The sequence below is a fragment of the Perognathus longimembris genome, chromosome 2, assembly GCF_023159225.1.
Source record: "Perognathus longimembris pacificus isolate PPM17 chromosome 2, ASM2315922v1, whole genome shotgun sequence".
Taxonomy (NCBI): domain Eukaryota; kingdom Metazoa; phylum Chordata; class Mammalia; order Rodentia; family Heteromyidae; genus Perognathus; species Perognathus longimembris.
Window position 1 is genome coordinate 148,735,574 of NC_063162.1, and position 19,937 is coordinate 148,755,510.

Consider the following 19,937-nt stretch of genomic DNA (forward strand, 5'->3'; position numbering starts at 1 on the left):
ACAGACTAAGTGATCAGAATCGGTCCCCAGCCTGGTGATCTTTCTCAAACTCTAACAACCCTATTGATTGCTCCATTTTAAGGACATCCAGATCTATATCACAGAAACATGTATGTCTATGCAGTCCCTGACCCAAAAGCCTTTCTTTGTCAATGCTAGTCAATCAAGACAAGATACTCAGGAATCTGATAAATCTGATACCATTCTGTCATATAGGGGCTGAGTCTTTGTGTGTGCCCATCTTGGAGCTTGAACTCAAGGTCTAGGCACTGTCCCTGAGCTTCATTTTTTTAAGGCTAGTGCCTACCACTTGAACCACAGCTCCACTTCCAGAGTTTTTGGAAATTTAGTGGAATAAAGAGTCTCACAGACTTTGCTGCCCAGGCTGGCTTCAAACTGCAATCCTTGGGTCTCAGCCTCCTGTGTGGCTAGGATTTCAGGTGTGAGCCACCAGAGCCAAGCTGGGGTGGGGGGAGACTGAGTCCTAAAGGAAACATCCTAGCTTCCCAAGCCTCAGTTTCCTTATCTGTGTAATTGAAATAATAGTAATGACATCTCCTTGTCAGCTTATTGTACTGATTATGTGAATAGTTTATACCAAGTGATTGGAATACCCAATACATAGCTATCAACAAAAGACTAAGTTGGATTTTGTTTTTATCTTCCTAAATCCTCAACAGATACTTTTTTCTAATTTTAGCTTACTATTTGTTTTGGAATTAGACTAGAAAATGCATTATTTAGGATACATTTATAGTATATAAGTTCTAGTTCTATCTCTTCTACCATCTGCTTAAGCACACACACACACACACACACACACACACACACACACAGCTAAAGATATGACAGACACAATTAAATCTCCTTGTGACATAATGCTTCAGTGACTCCTTCCATGAACTCTACTAGGAATATTTTAATATTTTCATGCTCATGAATCTCAGGCTAACTTTATAACATATCCCAAAAGTCACAGTGAACGTTCTATGGGGCGGTTTGTCTTGCAATGACATTTAGACAGAAGCAGTGAAATCTAACTTGATTTAGTGACAAATCTGATGTCACTGAATTTGATGTGAAATGATTAATTCCAACTTCTAGCCACTCTGGACAAAGCATTTGGTGAAACAACACTCAAGATCTACAATCTCATTTCAGATGGATTTAATATGCCTTCTGACTGAGTTGTTATCCATGCTAATATATTCATGACTCTGCCCTCATATTTTTGTTTTGTGATAAATAATGTATAGAACTGAATGTTGTTGTGAGACTAAAGAGCAGAGAAACTAAAGCTCTTTGTAAAGCTCTTTTTTCTACAGGAAACCTGTTTGAACCATTTTTTTGGATAACTCCAAATACTTTATTTCTGTAGCAAGTATATGGCTTCTGAGGAGACGCTCCTTTAATTAGGCGTTGGTGCCTAAGGGGAAAGCTTTAACACTGTCTCTTTAGGTAGGACCAACTTGAAAGTGCCAAGACTCCATAGGGTAGCATCCACCTCATCTCCTACCACAAACGTTCAAAGGTGACCTCTGTGCCTTCTGTCATTGCCAGGTGGGGCTGGAGGACAGCAGGGCTTCCTGGGCTGCATCCGCTCCTTGAGGATGAATGGAGTGACACTTGACCTGGAAGAAAGAGCAAAGGTCACATCCGGGTTCAAATCCGGATGTTCCGGCCACTGCACTAGCTACGGGGCCAACTGTGAGAATGGAGGCAAGTGCATAGAGAAGTACCACGGCTATTCCTGCGACTGCTCTCACACGCCATACGATGGGACTTTCTGCAACAAAGGTAAGGCAGAAACCACTTAGGACCTGTTTTACAGATGGCCAAGTAATCCCCAATTAGCTGCCCAACGGTGTTTCCAGCTGGAACAAAGTGTGTTTTATCCTGAGGCTGAGATGTGTAGAATTCCTCCTCTGCCTCACCTAGGAGATTTCCCAAATCATCTCCCAACCCTCCCTGTTTAATAAGGTGAAAGGAGTTTTAAGTGCAGCCAAAAATCCCCCACATTCTGGCATTGACATGGCAAAGCCAAGAGTTTTGTCACATCCTAACAGTGAGGGACCAAATAAGCAAGGAAGAGGCACTCAGGCCCAACCCTCCCCCTGAGGGCCTCCAGCCAATCAACGTGTGGATCCATTGCTGGTATGAATCAGCCAACGAAGGCCAAAGATCTTGGGGACTGTTACCCTCAAGTCACTAAATTTGGATTCAAACCATGCACAAAGGAAATTTCCTTTGGTCAGTTATTGTCATCTAACCAGGACACATTTTTGAGCTAAACCATGGGGATGCTGAAACAGCGCATCTAACAGGCCAGCTTAGAGCAGCTGTTCCAAAGTCAGTGAGTAGAAACAAGAATCCAATGCATGTACATATTTTCTTTAGGATATACTCTGCCATCCTATGAGATTAGAAGAAACTCACCCAACTGGTCTGTTACTTAATTCCCCCTAAGTAAACAAGAAGGGTAAAAAGAACAGCAGGTGATACTTCTCCTAAGCAACACCATAAAAGCCTGTAAGCCACTCTTCTCTTTCTGCATGAATGCATAGCATTTGAGTAAAGTTTCCTGTAAGTAGTTGATGCATATCTCTCTGAGAAGCTTTACATAAGTAGCCCACTCATATGCTCATGAAGGCACTGGCATTATTCACACAAGACGTCACACACAGAAGGAATTGTTGCCCAGCATTCGCTACTACTGTCTGGTAGGGCTAGAATATGAGCATACAAATTAGATCCGACAGGGTTTGAAGAATGAGCATGAGACCCCAGCAAAGATGGAAAGAACACTATTGCAGAATAATGCCATTGCACATTAACGGTGCTATTACACCGAGTCTTTCTGCTCAGAACAACATGGTTCTGTGGTTTTCCAGTGGCATACAATGGAATGAGCTTGCAGAACCCATTAATTTTGCACTTGTAGAAATGACAGTCTTGCAATTACCGTTCATTGTGCCTGATGCTAATTTAATGCAGTCATTTCCTTGCCAAAGGAATGTCTCAATGCAATCAAGTAAGCACTAACGCCTAAGACATTTCACTACATATGTATCAATTGAAAGGAAATCATCCTCCCTTTATGTGTCCAGAGTTAAGTCAAACACCCCAGACCACACAAAGCCCCTGAGGGTTCACAGACAATATGCAGGAAGGGGCAGAGATCATTCTGTTAGCCAATCTTGGAGACCAAGTTAAATGAAACCTCTGTGTCCCCTTTGACATTATTTCAAAGGGTTCACGCACATGGCATCTCAATATTTTCCATTAGGGGGGAAACTTGCATGTGGCTCAATGGGTAGCTTTCAAGGAGACAAAGTACAAGTTTTAAAAACTGCAAAATCCCTTTGAGAACCCTTTGTAAGCATCCTTCTGAGTCAAGACAAGTCCCTCCTTGGTTTGACAGCTGTACGGGTTCAGCAGAGTCACAGGGCCCTGGGAGATCCATCTACCCTGAGCTCACGTCTTCGAGGGGATGAGAGGACCTCCCTGCTCAGATTCCTTCTCTGTCGGCTCTGCTGTGGACCCCGGCAGCCCTTCCTGTGATGCTCACACTAGAGCTGTAACCAAGCCACTCAGCTTCTAGATAAAACAACCACACCAGCCAAGGGATGAATTCTAGGCAAGTCCTTCCCTGGCCTTCCCTTGATAGCTCATTTCTCTGCTGGTAGAGATGGGAAAATGCCCAGGATATTGTCCTAAATGAAGAAAGGCAGTCCTGACCTGCCACATGCAATCCAAGTACATGTTTAAATTAACAAGCATACACACATGCTCAAGCATGCACGCACACACACACACACACACACACGAGAAAAACAAACTGAGAATACACACCAGAATTCTCACTGTGGTTATGTTGTACAGAAGTGTGAAAAATGCTAGTAATTTTTAAAACTCTTACTTGCTTGCCTAATTTCACGCAGTGATATATTACTTCTAATGTCATTATTTTTCTTCTTCTTGAGAAAAACAATAGAGTTCAAGTTCTTCCTCCAGCCGCTTAAGAGTTAACTGTCTCTGGTTAGAAAATACCTAGCTATGAACTAGAAATCATTGTGTCATTTAGTCATACTCTGTGGGACGAAGCATAACATACTCGGTGAAAATTGTGTATCAGTAAGTTACCCTTGAGAATCTTTCAATGCATTTAGCACAGCCTATTTTACCACAGTAACCCCACACACAAAAATTATCATCTTTCAGATGGGCCTTCCTGGTACCAGACTTTATGAAAATGAAAACCTGAGACACCTGTATCTTATTCAAGCAAGAGAAAGGTCCCTACTAGGCTACTCGGACAGGCTCAGGCCTCAGACAGTTTGCCTCCATCTTAACCCATTTGAGGCCATGATGACAAATAGCCCAGACCATTTGAATTCCATGTTTCTTTCCTCTTCTCTCTCCTTTCCCCTTCTCTTTCTCCCCCACCTCTGCCCTCTGTAAATATACTCTTTATCTCTATCAACACACTCTATCTCTGTATCTACTCCTGTGTCTGTTGCTACCTCTCTACATTTTATACCTAGTCCCCTTATTTCTCTTTTGCATGAGCATATTGTTGAATTTGTCGGTTACATCAGTCTGTCTGCCCCTAACTAGGGGCGGGCTGGGGTGGGGGGAGGGGAAGGGGACGGAGAGTGAGTCAAGGCTGATTCAAGGTCAAGGCCGATGATTCTCTTCAGTCTTCTTTCCTCCACTAGCAAAACCTCCTTCCTGACCTCTTGTCAAAAAACAGCTCCCAGGACCCCTTTACAGATAGATCAATAAAGACTGGATCCCAGGCTAAGGCGATCTGTCACCCAGAGCTATTTGCATGTTAAACAGGAGCACTGACTGGGAAGCAGACAGCTGGTATTCATCCAAGGACCACATAGTGGGTCATTTCTTCTGACTATATGAAACTGGGGGGTTTCACATCTTCTCGAGATTCTCACCAACCAGCAGCCACTTAACTCCGCTGAGATGGGCCCGCCCTCCACAGAACCCCTTGGCAGCCCATTGGCTGAGGCTGTGAATGCCCCAGGAGGAACCTCCAACAGCGAGAGTTTCTTGTCATTGTAATTTGTACATATATTCTTCAAACATCTGAAAACATTTTCTAGCTTTAGAGAGTGCTGTATTTCTCTCAAGCACTCATTTGTTTATTTCTTGATAAAGGCAACCATTTGAAGGATCAAGGTTACAGGACTGCTGAGAGGCTGAGCGTGATGGGTAGATGGCTCTGTCAATAGTGGCAATGTCCCAGGGTTTACAGGTATGCATACCCGCCCCACTGGGGTCCTCCTACATCCCTTTCTCTCCTTCCCAGTTTCATGATCTGTATCTTAATGTTTTATGATCAGTATTATTAAGATGGCCAAATCAACTCTGTATTTTCAAAATAGACAACGGAATGAGATGTGAGTTTGAATCCAACTTCCTCCCTGTTGATTATGAAACCTTGAAAAAACTTATTGAATGTCACTAAGCCTCATCTTCAGGAATATATATATATATATATATATATATATATATATATATATATATATATATACTTATGTGTGTGAGAGTGGGTGCATGTGCACACTGGTATGGAGATGAAATTCAGGTCCTGGGCACTGTCGCTTAGCTTTTCACTCAAGGCTAGAGCTCTATCACTTGAGAGAAAGCTCCTCTTCTGGCTGTGTGTGTGTGTGTGTGTGTGTGTGTGTGTGTGTGTGTGTCCCCTCTGTGTGTGTTTAAAGGTAATTGGAGATGGTCTCCCAGACCTTTTTGCCCAATCTGGCTTCAGTCCATGATCCTCTGAGCTCTGTCTCCTGAGTAGCTAGGATTACAAGCCTGAACCACAGATGCCTGACGAAATACCTCCTTTTTTATGGCCACCACAAGGATCATATGGAATACTGTGAACAAATTCACCAATACAGATCCTGGCTCACATCGTACACCAGAAAACTTCACTTTTGATTCTCCATACTCCTCCCCTCGTAGTGTTCACTTGAAGCCATCTCACCTTTTAATCCCTGCATGATTGGTCTGCCAGATGCCCAAGTGGCATCATTTGCATGACTCCAGAATCCTGGGTTGTCACTTTAGTGACAATGGAAATGTCATGAAACATCATCTCTATTTAAATTTTAAACACCCCCCCCCCCCAAATAATACGCTGAAGGTAAAAATGAAGTCTCTACAGTCAAAACCCTGGTGGACTAAGGGACAGGCAGAGATCCTGGAAAACATACTTGGAGACAGCACTCCCAGAGGTCACTTCCGGTAGTGCACTTCCGGTAGTGCACTTCTGGTGGCACACTTCCTGGTACAGTGTTCATCCTTCCAAGAGCCAAGTTGGGTCACCATAGCAAACTTTTTTTTTTTTTTTGACAGAACCTTAGCCCACTTCCTGGTTAAATCTCTAAATGAGAGAAGATTTGATTTTCCACCTCTCTCTCTTTGAATAATAGTGTTTCATGTTGGACCAAAGAGGCAAGTTTGCCAAAAGTAATTTCAAGACTGCACAAAGTCTGCTTATCCATAGCTCCAGGTGCGGAACAGAAACCAGAGTAAAACCGTGGTATGTCCTTTTAGAGTGGATTAAAAGCATTCCAAGACAACTAATTAGTGTAAAATACTGTAAACGAGTGAGGGGAAAAGAGGAGAGAAATGTTGGAATTGAACTTTTTAGGATCTCATCCCTGTAAGAAACAAGATACTGTTGTTGGCAGCAATGGTCATTTTTTCCCCCTCAGTTTTACCCACCTGATCTTAATAATCTCAGCTTGGAATAAAATTTTACACCAGTCAGGAAAGAGTTTCATGGGCTCCTTTGCCATTTCCAGTTGGACCAGAAGGTTGGATAAATTTGAAAGAAATCCCAAAAACTAAGAACAGACTCTACCTGCCCCCCTTTTCCCTTTGAGTGTTGTCAATTAGTATATTTCTTAAATCTTCCAACAACTTAAAAGTGTAATGGTAACTCATAAAGGTAATCTACTTAAAAGCTTTATGAGGAAAGATTTTTAAAAATAAGAAGAAAGTTTAAACATAAATATGCACATAGTGATGGACAAAATAAAATACTTTTAATTTGATTCCCAAAAGTCAAATCTGTAGAAATAGCTAGCAAGTGTAAGTGATTTTATTATAGAATTTGAAAGTAATAAAATAATATTCACCTTCTCCCAGGGTTCTTCGTAGTCTGTGATTAAGAAAAACTTGCTCAATTAACCTTCTCAAGAAAGAGATTTTAAATGTCAGTGAGTAAGACCAAGTCCTTTGTAATAGTTTCTTAAAGTAAGAGAGGACAAAGGTTTGGGATTTTACTTTGATGGTTAAGATTAATACCCTTCCTTTACAAGTTGGTGCAATTTTCTAGTCCCCACCATGTTTTCGGATGCAACGGATTTTTTCCAGTGCGTGTTTTGTGTATGTGGTGTATTTGCACTTCCCATTTTTCAGCAATGATTGGAACTCTAAACACTGTGACATATACAGAAACAACATTCTATCTTCTCTTGTGTATTAGCTTTATGACTTTACCCACAACTCTATACATTTCTCTTTTTTTTATTTTGTGAGCCTAAAATGAACCATAAATTGTCCTGAGGGTTTTACTTTTAAATTGCTTGTGTTTGGGGCTCCCCTAAAGGCAGGTCTGCTCACTCCTGTCCATGTTACCTGCAGTACATCATCATGTCTATGGGCCATGAAACCCTGACTCTGACAGACAATTTCTCTCAGCTACTACTGTTTTGTGAGCTCATCATTTCTAACAGGCAGCTCTGGACTTAGAGCTACACTCATTCTAGACATCCCTTGGCTAGAGAAAATTTACTTTCTCAAATGATCAAATCCAAGGATCTTTCACCTGGCTTTTCCCATATCTGATAGTCCATTTTCTACATCAGTCAAGCTTCGAATTTATTCATGTTTTCTATGATTTAGATAAGTTGGCATTTAGCATTTTGGTTGTTTGTTGTTTTCTCCTTTAAAACCAAACCCTGGAACTAGGGAAGGGGAAAGGGAATACCAAACTCAAGAGGCAAAGAATAAAAAGACAAACCATTGCAATAGCGATACTTACAAAAGCAATTGGTGTAAACCAACTGTACAACTCATGGCGGGGGAGGGAAGTGGGGAGGGGGGTGGGGGGAAAATGAGGGAGGAAGTAACAAGTTGGATAAGAAATGTACTTGCCTTACATATGAAACTGTAACCACTCTGTGCATCACTTTGACAATGAAGAAGGAGAAAGAGAAGATGGAGGAGGAGGAGGAGGAGGAATTAGGAGGAGGAGGAGGAGGAGGAGGAGGGGGGGGAGGAGGAGGAGGAGGGGGGAGGAGGAGGAGGAGGAGGAGGAGGAGGAGGAGGAGGAGGAAGAGGAGGAGGAGGAGGAGCAAGAGGAGGAGGAGAAGAAGGAAGAGGAGGAGGAGGAGGAGGAGGAGGAGGAGGAGGAGGAGGAGGAGGAGGAGGAGGAGGAGGAGGAGGAGGAGGAGGAGGAGGAGGAGGAGAAGAAACCAGACCTTAAAGTTTAAGCTGAGTATGGGGGTTCAGGCCTGTAATCCCAGCTACTTAGACAATGGAGGTAACAGGATTGAGTTCTGAGGTCACCCAGGCAATAAGTACGTGACTTTATCTGAATAATAAACTAAAACAAAAATTTCTAGAGGTCTGGCTCACATGTTTGCCTAGCAAGCACATAGTCCTAAATTCACACTCCAGTATCATTTTTTTTAATCTGAGGAAATGAAAATTATTGGACTTAAATGGGTTCTCTGAACCATTTTTAATGTGTTGTCTTCGTGAGAAGTTGAGGACCAGGCACAAGACCCAACAATTTCCTCCAGTTGACTCTTTCAAGGGAAGAGTTTCCTAAACAGAAGATGGCTTCTAAAGTGCTCAAGCTGTAGGGTGGCTGAGATCCTCTATGTAATTGAACTGCTGGCAGTAAACAATGACATCGCTGTGTCCTTAGTTACTGAAAGAAGATCAAGGAGCTTGATCATTAGTAATAATTTCCTTTCTTCATATCACTGGGCAGAAGTCTAGAGAATTACGAGAATTTTTGTGCAAACTGCTATGTGGGGAACAGTGGACTGCCAGGAAAGAAGGTGGAGATAAGTGACACCAGGCAGGGAATGGGCCAGAGGAGGTGGATCCGATCACAGTAGAAAGAGAACTGCAGAGAAGAGTGAGTAAGACCAGATATGGATGACTCCTGAGGAAGATTCTAACAGGAAGCAACCTTCCCCATCTATTCAAAGGAAGCCTGGCCAATAAGGGGTGACCCTTCTGACACTGAGGCATAGAACTTGGCTTAAAGAAGAATACTTTTAGAGGGCTGGGGATATGGCCTAGTGGCAAGAGTGCCTGCCTAGGATACACGAGGCCCTAGGTTCGATTCCCCAGCACCACATATACAGAAAACCGCCAGAAGCGGTGCTGTGGCTCAAGCGGCAGAGTGCTAGCCTTGAGCAGGAAGAAGCCAGGGACAGTGCTCAGGCCCTGAGTCCAAGGCCCAGGACTGGCCAAAAAAAAAAAAAAAAAAAAAAAAAAGAATACTTTTAGAAAAACATTTGTAATGAAAGAATCTCAACAGGGGGGAGGGGGGTATGAGGGACAAGGTAACAAACAGTACAAGAAATGTATCCAATGCCTAACATATGAAACTGTAACCTCTCTGTACATCAGTTTTATAATAAAAACTTTAAAAAAAAAAAAAAAGAAAGAATCTCAAGTCTAAAGGTTCAAGATGCCCTAGGAATCTCAAGCATAACAAAAACAGGAACCACTTAAAAATGTGTCATTAAGAAGGGGTGAGGGTGGGGCTGGGAATGTGACTTAGTACCACAAGGCCTAGCATGCAGGAAGCCCTGGGTTCGATTCCTCAGTACCACATAAACAGAAAATGGCAGAAGTAGTGCTGTGACTCAAGAGCTACAGTGCTAGCCTTGAGCAAAAAGAAGCCAGGGACAGAGCTCAGGCCCTGAGTCTAAACCCCAGGACTGGCAAAAAAAAAAAATGGGGGAGGTGGAGGAGGAGAAGGAGGATATGGAGAACAAGAAGGAGGAAGAAGAAGAAGAGGAGGAGGAAGAAGAAAAGAGGTGGGTGGCTCTGATCAAGAAACACTGGACACTTAGATAGATAAACTAAATTATAATCTACCTTGCACAACTTTTGGAGCTCAGAAAAATAAAATAATAATAATCTGAAATACATAAAAATATTGTTTCTGAAATACATGTACAATAATTCATATTATATTTACTTGGTTTTAACATTACAAATGGGTGCTTTTAGGAAATAGTGGCTATTTAAGATTGAAATCAATTACGCTTTCAACCAGTGCCCCACTAGCCAGTAATACTTTGTGAGGATTTGTCTTCATAGTTTCCCATGTGCAAACAATAGGGAATTATATCCGTTTTTTCAAAATTTTTATTGCAGTAGTATTCTCTTTTTAGAAATACACATACTTCTCTTCCCAGTATCCGCCCTTGCTTTAACTTCAAGATAATTGTATATAAACTTAATGGACACCCTCTTTTTGACTATTTCTACTTTAAATATAACAATTGAAAGAAGTCAAGGGCTAGGAATATGGCCTAGTGGCAAGAGTGCTTGCCTTGCATACATGAAGCCCTGGGTTCGATTCCTCAGCACCACAGATATAGAAAATGACCAGAAGTGGCACACTGGCTCAAATGGCAGAGTGCTAGCTAGCCTTAAGCAAAAGGAAGCCAGGGTCAGTGCTCAGGCCCTGAGTTCAAGGCCCAGGACTGGCAAAATAAAAAATAAAAAACAAGAAAATACGCTGGTTTCTCTTCAGATGGTATAAATCTTTAGCTTTTTACTAAAGATTTCCATGAAGAGGAACAATTCTGAGTCTTAGCACACTCAAATAAACAAGATCAGAGATGAAACGGGTAGCGTCACCACAGAAACAACCAAAATTCAGAACACAATAAGGGACTATTTTGCAAACCTTTATGCCAACAAATTCGTGGAAGAAATGGATGATTTCCTAGAAAAAATTCATATCCCCAAACTCAACCATGAAGATTTAAACCTTCTAATCAGACCCATATCCAATATTGAAATAGAAACAGCAATACATGATCTCCCATCCAAGAAAAGCCCAGGTTCAGACGGATTCACAGCAGAATTCTACAAGGCCTTCAAAACAGAACTCACATCAATATTTCTCAAACTCTTCAATGAAATTGAAAGAGAACGTTCACTACCAGACACATTCTATCAAGCCAGTATAAGCCTCATCCCAAAGCCAGGCAGGGACTCATCATGGAAAGAGGACTAGAGACCGATTTCCCTGATGAACATAGACGCAAAAATTCTCAACAAGGGGCTGGGGATATAGCCTAGTGGCAAGAGTGCCTGCCTCGGATACACGAGGCCCTAGGTTCGATTCCCCAGCACCACATATACAGAAAAACGGCCAGAAGCGGCACTGTGGCTCAAGTGGCGGAGTGCTAGCCTTGAGCGGGAAGAAGCCAGGGACAGTGCTCAGGCCCGGAGTCCAAGGCCCAGGACTGGCCAAAAAAAAAAAAAAAAAAAAAATTCTCAACAAAATTCTGGCCAATCGACTTCAACAGGTCATCAAAAAAATCATACACCATGACCAAACTGGATTCATCCCAGATATGCAAAGTTGGTTTAATATACGCAAGTCAATTAATGTAATCCACCAAATCAACTGGAGCAAGGTAAAGAACCACATGGTTATATCACTGGATGCAGAAAAAGCATTCGATAAAAGCCAGCACCCATTTATGCTAAAAGCCCTGGATAAACTGGATTCCAGGGAACATTCCTGACCATAATCAAGGCAGTTTATGACAAACCAACAGCAAGCATAACTCTAAATGGTGAAAAACTAAAGCCATTCCCTTTAAAATCAGGAACAAGACAGGGATGTCCACTCTCTCCCCTTCTCTTCAACATAGTACTAGAATTCCTAGCCAGAGCAATTAGGCAAGAAGAAAATATAAAGGGGACCCAAATAGGAAAAGATGAAGTTAAACTTTCCCTCTTCACAGATGACATGATCCTATACCTAAAGAACTCCATAGACTCTACCCCCAAGCTATTAGAACTGATCCAAAACTTTGGCAAAGTCTCAGGATATAAAATAAACTCTCGAAAATCAACGGCCTTTCTCTATGCTAATGACCCGAAGACCACAGCTGAAATCAGGAAAGCAACTCCTTTTGCAGTAGCCTCAAAAAACATAAAATACCTAGGAATAACCTTAACCAAAGAAGTGAAAGACCTCTATGATGAGAACTTTAAAAACATGAAAAATGAAATTAAGGCAGAACTAAGGAAATGGAAAACCCTCCCATGCTCCTGGGTTAGGAGGATTAATATAATCAAAATGGCAATATTGCCAAAGGCTATCTACAAATTCAATGCAATACCCATTAATATCCCAACACCATGTTTTAATGAAATAAAGGAAGCAATCCAAAAATTCATATGGAACAATAAAAGACCCAGAATAGCAAAAACAATCCTAAGCAGAAAGAACAGTGCTGGAGGAATTACAATACCCAACTTCAAGCTGTATTATAAAGCTATAGTAATAAAAACAGCTTGGTATTGGCACCAGAACAGGCCTGAAGAACAATGGAACAGAATTGAAGATCCAGAAATGAACCCACAGAACTATGCCTACTTAATCTTTGATAAAGGAGCTAAAAAATAGTCTGGAAGAAAGATAGCCTCTTTAACAAATGGTGCTGGCAAAACTTGTTCAACACATGCAACAAACTAAAACTAGATCCTTATATATCACCCTTCACCAAAATCAATTCTAAATGGATCAAAGACCTCGAAATCAAAACAGACACCCTGAAAACACTGAAGGAAGGAGTAGGAGAAACACTTGGGCTCCTTGGCACAGGACAGAACTTCCTTAACAAAGACCCAGAAAGGCTACAAATCAAAGAAAGGTTGGACAAATGGTACTACATCAAACTGCAGAGCTTCTGCAGGGCAAAGGACATAGCTCACAAGATAAACAGAAAGCCCACAGATTGGGAAAAGATCTTTACCGGCCATACAATGGACAAAGGCCTCATATCTAAAATATATGCAGAACTAAAAAAATTACATTCCTCCAAAACAAAACTGCAAAGAACCAACAACCCCTTCATCAAGTGGGCTAAAGACTTAAAAAGAGACTTCTCTGGTGAGGAAATAAGAATGGCCAAGAGACATATGAAAAAGTGCTCTACATCACTGGCCATAAAAGAAATGCAAATCAAAACAACATTGAGATTCCATCTCACCCCAGTAAGAATGTCCTATATCAAGAAATCTAACAATAACAAGTGTTGGAGGGGATGTGGCCAAAAGGGAACCCTATTTCATTGTTGGTGGGAATGTAAACTGGTTCAGCCTCTCTGGAAAGCGGTATGGAGATTCCTCAAAAGGCTAAACATAGAGCTTCCCTATGACCCAGCAGCCCCACTTTTGGGTATCTATCCAAAAGACCACAAACAAAATCACAGTAAAGCCACCAGCACAACAATGTTCATCGCAGCACAATTTGTCATAGCTAGAATCTGGAACCAGCCCAGATGCCCCTCAGTAGACCAATGGATCAAGAAAATGTGGTACATATACATAATGGAATTTTATGCCTCTATCAGAAAGAATGGCATTGCCCCATTTGTAAGGAAATGGAAGGACTTGGAAAAAATTATACTAAGTGAAGTGAGCCAGATCCAAAGAAACATGGACTCTATGGTCTCCGTCATAGGGAATAATTAGCACAGGTTTGGGCAAGTCATAGCAGAGGGTCACAAGAGCCCAATAGCTATACCCTTATGAATACAAAAGATGATGCTAAGTGAAATGAACTCCATGTTATGGAAACAATTGTTATATCACTGTTGTAACTACTTTCAATGTGCTATGTGTAACTGTAGCTTCTATTATTGATGATCTTCTTGTATCCCTTCCTATGGTTGTACCTACACTATCTCTGTATCTTATCTGAGTATATTGGAAACCATGTATACTGGTATTAGAACTAGGAAATTGAAAGGGAATACCAAAATTGAGAGACACAGGGTAAAAAAAAAGACAAACAACTACAAAAGCAATACTTGCAAAACTGTTTGGTGTAAATTAACTGAACAATTCATGGGGAGAGGGGAGGTAAGGGGGGAAGGGGGAGGGGGAATGAGGGACAAGGTAACAAACAGTACAAGAAATGTATCCAATGCCTAACATATGAAACTGTAACCTCTCTGTGCATCAGTTTGATAATAAAAATTTAAAAAATAAACAATAACCCATTCTAAAAAAAAGAAAAGCAAGAAGTCAACAAATAGATATGCAAATATGCAAGTGATTATCCTTGCTTTTGTGAGAGGTCTTCTAAAAAAAATGGTCACTATCTTTAACATTACAGAATTTTATGTAAACATTCTGAAATTCAGAATTAAGTGCAAATTTTCTTTCTTTCCATTAATACAAATGATTTGCCATTCATCCAGTCCAGGAACCAATTTTACTTCCTGTGTTTCTTCCCAGGATTTGGGTCAAGTATAGCTTAAAGAAGAATATCCACCTCTAGAGGTAAACCATTCTCTCAGAAGTAACCCAATTGTTGTTCCAGATTCTAATTGTTTTCCACCCTAACCAATCTTTATTTGCTAAAGATCTCAGTAATAACACCTAAGATGCTTAATTTGGGAACCAGTTTCAGAACTGTTTTTAGCAGCAGCATTATTAGAACCAGAAGTCAACAATGGTGTAACTATGTTGCCATGCAGTGTTCGTTTGTTTTGTTTAGAAATTGCCTCAATTTTAGGAAATGTGTTTTCACAGAACTAAGAAAGAACCATTGAAAAACGCTCGTATTATGAAGTATTATTAAGGTTATTTCTCTCTGCCTTGAGAGTCCTGCAAAAGGATCACATCTCATCATTCCCGAGCCTCCACACCATCTTGACCAGATTCCATTGCCATAGATGGCAAAAACACTGGACTCGTCCACTGACTTATGTTAGTGCCTCTGCTCAGCAGTGTGATGCATTATCTGAGCACTCAAAGATCACAGAGCTCAGCAAGACATAGGCCTCGGATTATCTAAATTCACGGCACATGCTCCATGTTCTTGGTCAGTCCAACGTTTGAGTATAGTACAGATTCAATTCCTATCTCCATCACTGTGTTGTTCTGAATCGTTTGATCTGGAATATCTTTTAAAGCAGCTAATAAACTTGAAATTAAATAAGAATGGATTTGGAGGCCATTCTCTTGGGATTAACATTCAGATCTCTAGCAAATATTACCAGTACCTATCTTAGAGAGTTTTAGAAAATAAAAGGCAACTGCTGTGTTCTAGAAAGCTTAAATTGTCCTTTTATCCCAAATGATGAATCCTCTCTCTGCCTCCTCTACCCAGTGTTAAGGATGACTCATAACTAAGTCATTTCTGCATTTTCAGAATCAGAAATTAATAAGACTATAATAAGCAAAGTGATTTTTCCAAATTTGACTCTTGAGCTAATCCAACTTAAATCCCTTTGAAATAAGTCTATAACAACCCATTGACTTTTATATTTCCTTAATAAATGCCGTATAGTAAAATCGTATAAGTTCAGTTAAAATGTAAATTAAATTCATAGAACTCATATCAAAATAGTAGAGAAAGTTACAAACTCCAAACAAGTTGTACAGCTCCCCCTGTCTATTTACCAAGCCAAATTGTTATCTTCTTAGAACGTCCTCCGGTGTCACAAGCCACATGCAGTTATTAGAGTACTTACTGATTTCTTTAAAAATATCAAAGACTATTTCAGAATGTTTTATTCCTATAACTATAATGAATTAATTACTATTCTTCCAATGTTCATCACTTGCCCTAACATTCAAATGCCATTGGGTTACATGTGTCAACACTTCTTCAATTGCTAAGAGTTCATGAAGATCTCTTTGTCACCAAACCAAAGTATCTTGCAGTTGGAAAGGATACTTCCTCCTTTTGTATTCAACTGACATCCCATTTCACATCTCCTTTTATAGTAGACACTATATACATTCGCAGCAATTTCTAGATGTAAGTATTATCACCTCTGGTGTGAAAAATGAAGACACTGAGACTTCTAGAGTTTAGGCGTATTATCTAAAACTCACAGAGCTGGCAAACACCAGATTGGGGTCAGAATCTTGGGACCAAACCTGTTTTTCCCAGCTTCCCCACCAGCATGGAGCCGTTGTGAACTCTCTGGGCAGGAGAGCCTCGAAGGCACTAAGGAGAACTGGAAACCACATGAGGCCACTCACTCCACCTTTGGACACATCTGGCCACTGGAAAAGTCTCCCCTCATCTGGCACCATTGTTTCTACCAACAATAGGGAATGTCTTCCTGAGGAGACATCTCTATATCTTCAGATTCTCCAAAACTAAGGAGACAAGTAAAAGTGTCTCGTCTGAAGCTTGCCACATAAAAGATGTTTCATAGATAACTCGTTTCGTACTCCTTCTTTAACAGAAGCCAAAATGAGCCCTCCAACTAACATACTCCAGGGAAAGAGATGACCTTGGTCACTGTTCCCATCTGTTCTCCAATGCCCGGAGGCCTTAAAGGTTTACTTCCTCCTGTCAATGTTGGACAGTGAGTTGCTAAGTGCCCTGACCATTAGGTAATACACCTTGCCCACTTTGGCTTGTTTTTTTTTCTGTCATGCTGATAAAGGTAGGCCTGTGGCCTAGAAGTCCGGGGAAAGTTTCCTTTTCTTTTTATTTTCCTTCTTCCCTGGGGCTCCTGGTGTGTAGGAAAGAAATACAAGCATGCACATACACATACACGTACATACATACACATACAACAGAACAAAGACAGATGTGGGCTCCACCTGTATGTTTCTAAATGTAAACACATGCACACACACATGAACAGAAACAATTGTGAGTTCCACCTATAAGTTTCTACCTGTAAGTCTCGGGTACAAAAATACTGCTTTTCCTTTGCACTGGTCAAGGCTCCAGGACACTCCTCCACCATGACCTTGGGTTAAGGGTGGGAGACACTTCACTCTCCAAGTGTAGGAGGAGAGAGACGAAACAAGAGATGTGGAGAATCTCACCAAATCGATTCTTCTGGCACCAGAGACCTCTTTAGATTGCTTTCTAACAAAGAAGGTGATTTGCAGAGTAAACACGGGCCATGCCCTGTGCGTTTCCTCATTGATGAAATTCCTGCTTTGCCTCACCAATTGGTGGCCCCTGAGAGGAGGCGGCGTCTCTGTGCTGAGCTGCGGACAGTGGCACGGAGCAAGCCTTTGATCAGAATTCCAAAATCTCAACAACACAGGGGAAGAGCCAAATAAATCTCTGTCCCCTCTTCTGAGAAAACCGGAGGGTGGCGTCCTATCTCCTTCCACATTACACAGCTGTTACAAAGAGGAATTCAGCCTGGGACCATGAGCCTGGGCTCCAGCTTCTTTGTGCCCTCTGTACAGCTCTCTCTCTCTGCACGTGCCTTCCCTTCTCTGGCCAAAGGATAATGTAACGATTATGACACGCATGGGATATTTATCCTCAAGACAAGAGAAAAAGAATTCACAAGCAAGCGTACTGGAATCTAGATCAGATATTCTTTCCTACTCATAAAAATCAACTATGGGGTTAAATAGAAGCCTTGCCAGCCTCACATCTGCTTATGCCAGGTCCAGCAACTCCAGCACACACATCTACACACACACACACACACACACACACACACACGTGCTACCAAAGGGTCTATGTACTGCCAGTGAAATGGAACTTGCAATGATTTGTCTTAATTAAACTGGAGAGTCTACAAGTTCAGATGGAAGAAACGGTGGCAGAGTAGAATAGCTCCAGGAAGTGTTTACAAACCAGACACGCTACACCCAACGTGATTTCTTGTGATCTGATGTACAGCATTGAAGACAAAGCCACTTTTATTGTTCCCCATGTCTTAGAGCATCATAGCCAGAAACCAACTTGAGAGACGATCTATTGTTCGACAACAAGATACACTGGGGATCATCAAATGAGTCAGAATCATGGGAGCCTAAGACTTTGCCACCAATGGCCACGAGAGGGGGGGGTAGCACGGTGTGGGGAACGTGGAAGGTGTGGATCACAGGGTGGGTGGCTCACCCTCTGAGGCAAGAGTAAACCCCCTTGCCTACAGGTAACTGTGGAAACACCCTGAGGCCTGTGGCGGGCAGACTGTTAAGCCTCCAGGAGCTGTGTCTATGTCTACCTTCTCTCCTGTGGGCTTGTGGTTCTCCTGATTTGCAGATACCTATAGCAGCAAGAGTGAGTCCAGGAGAAGTGGGTGGTTCTTGCATGCCAAGTGGGTGGTGCTTGAACTGAGCCAATGAAGCTGAGCCCTTCTGCACAGCAGGTGTTCTGTCTGAGGAAGAGCCTAGGCCAGGAGTGTAGAGCCTGTAGCAACTTCAGAGTAAGGGGAACAGCTAGACACCGGTGGCTTCAGCCTGCAATCCTTGCTACTCAGGAGGCTGAGATCTGAGGATCAAGATTTGAAGCCAGCCCCAGCAGGACAGTCCATGAAACGCTTATTTCCAATTAACAAGCAAAAAGCTGGAAGTAGAGGTGTGGCTCAAGTGTTAGCCTTGAGCAAAAAAATCTAAAGGACAGGCCTTGAGTCCAAGTCCCAGTATTGGCAGGCACACACACACACACATACACACACACACACACACACACACACACACACACACACACACAAATGTGAGGAGAACATTAGACTAGCTTTCCACAGGAGGTTGAAATGACTCTGTGAGGACTGAGACTGGAAGTTCTTTGATAAGATGCTGAACGGGCCAGTCAGGGAACACAGAAGTCAGCAAAGACATTCTCTCCCCTCCATGGTCTTGCCCAAAGCCATCCCTGCAATGGAGAAGAAAGCAATAGTGTTTTCTCCTCTCCTTTGGGAAGTTTCCTTTGCCCAGAATCAAGGCTAATCAAATTAGTGCTATAATCTAGTTATATTCACAAACCATCTTTAATTATTGATCGTGTTAGAATATTATACTATAGAAAATGCTTCTTAAGTTCCTTAAATTAATTTATATTATTATGATGTACTAGTTAGACTTTGGTACCTAGTATTTGCATTTCTAGTAAGAATATTTTCCTTGAAACCACATGACCTTCATCTCATCATTTAAAAGTGCTGCCTAATATTCCATCCAGTGAGTTTTCCAAAACTTATTTAACCTAAATGTTAAATAATTACTAGCATTAACTTCATATTAGTCACTATTTCTCTCAAAACAAAAAAAAATGGGTATTTCAATTTCTTTTTTGTAAATATTTCAGTAATGTTTTCTGTAAGCTTTCAGTATTTTATGTAACTCAGGATAGCTGGGCAGATGGGTAGAGGTAGAGAATATAAAATCCAGCTTTCCCAACATAGAACCAATCTAGCTTTCCCACCCACAAGGCCAGGGAGCACACACACAACACACCCCGAGAGACTCCACTTCTCTGAACATGACTTTTCCTTTGGTGTGAAAATAAGAAGCCAAAAATGGTTTGGTATCATTTAAATTTCGACCTCTTTAAATCCAGAGGGGTAGGGGAATCTGAAGGGAAGTTCTGTTAAGGACCACGTGGGACTGGCAGGGCCAGCACAAGGTTAAGTTCACAAGGCTGAGTCCACTCCTGAGTCCACTACTCTGGTGCCTGCAAATTTCCCAACAGACAGCAGGAGAATGATCAAAAACCAACTGGATGGATTGGTCATACCTGTTTATCCTTGCTTCTCAACGTGTGGTTTACTGTGGTTGACTGTGTGCCTTATTCACTCCTGGGAAAAATGTGTCAATAGCCTATATTTTTCTGTGAATTCCTGCAATTACTTCCTTCCCCTTCTTTTAACCTTGCTCAGCCAACACAATCCTGAGCT

General features: G+C 41.6%; 1 protein-coding gene and 1 pseudogene across 1 annotated transcript in view; both read left to right on the plus strand.

The window, feature by feature from the left end:
* Nucleotides 1-19,937, plus strand: part of Cntnap2 (contactin associated protein 2) — a 1,597,185-nt gene that overhangs the window by 1,439,021 nt on the left and 138,227 nt on the right. The window contains exon 18 of the mRNA XM_048340407.1: nucleotides 1,561-1,797. Coding sequence (XP_048196364.1) covers nucleotides 1,561-1,797 — 237 coding nt within the window. The remainder of the gene's footprint in view (nucleotides 1-1,560; nucleotides 1,798-19,937) is intronic.
* Nucleotides 10,803-10,892, plus strand: LOC125347498 (annotated as a pseudogene).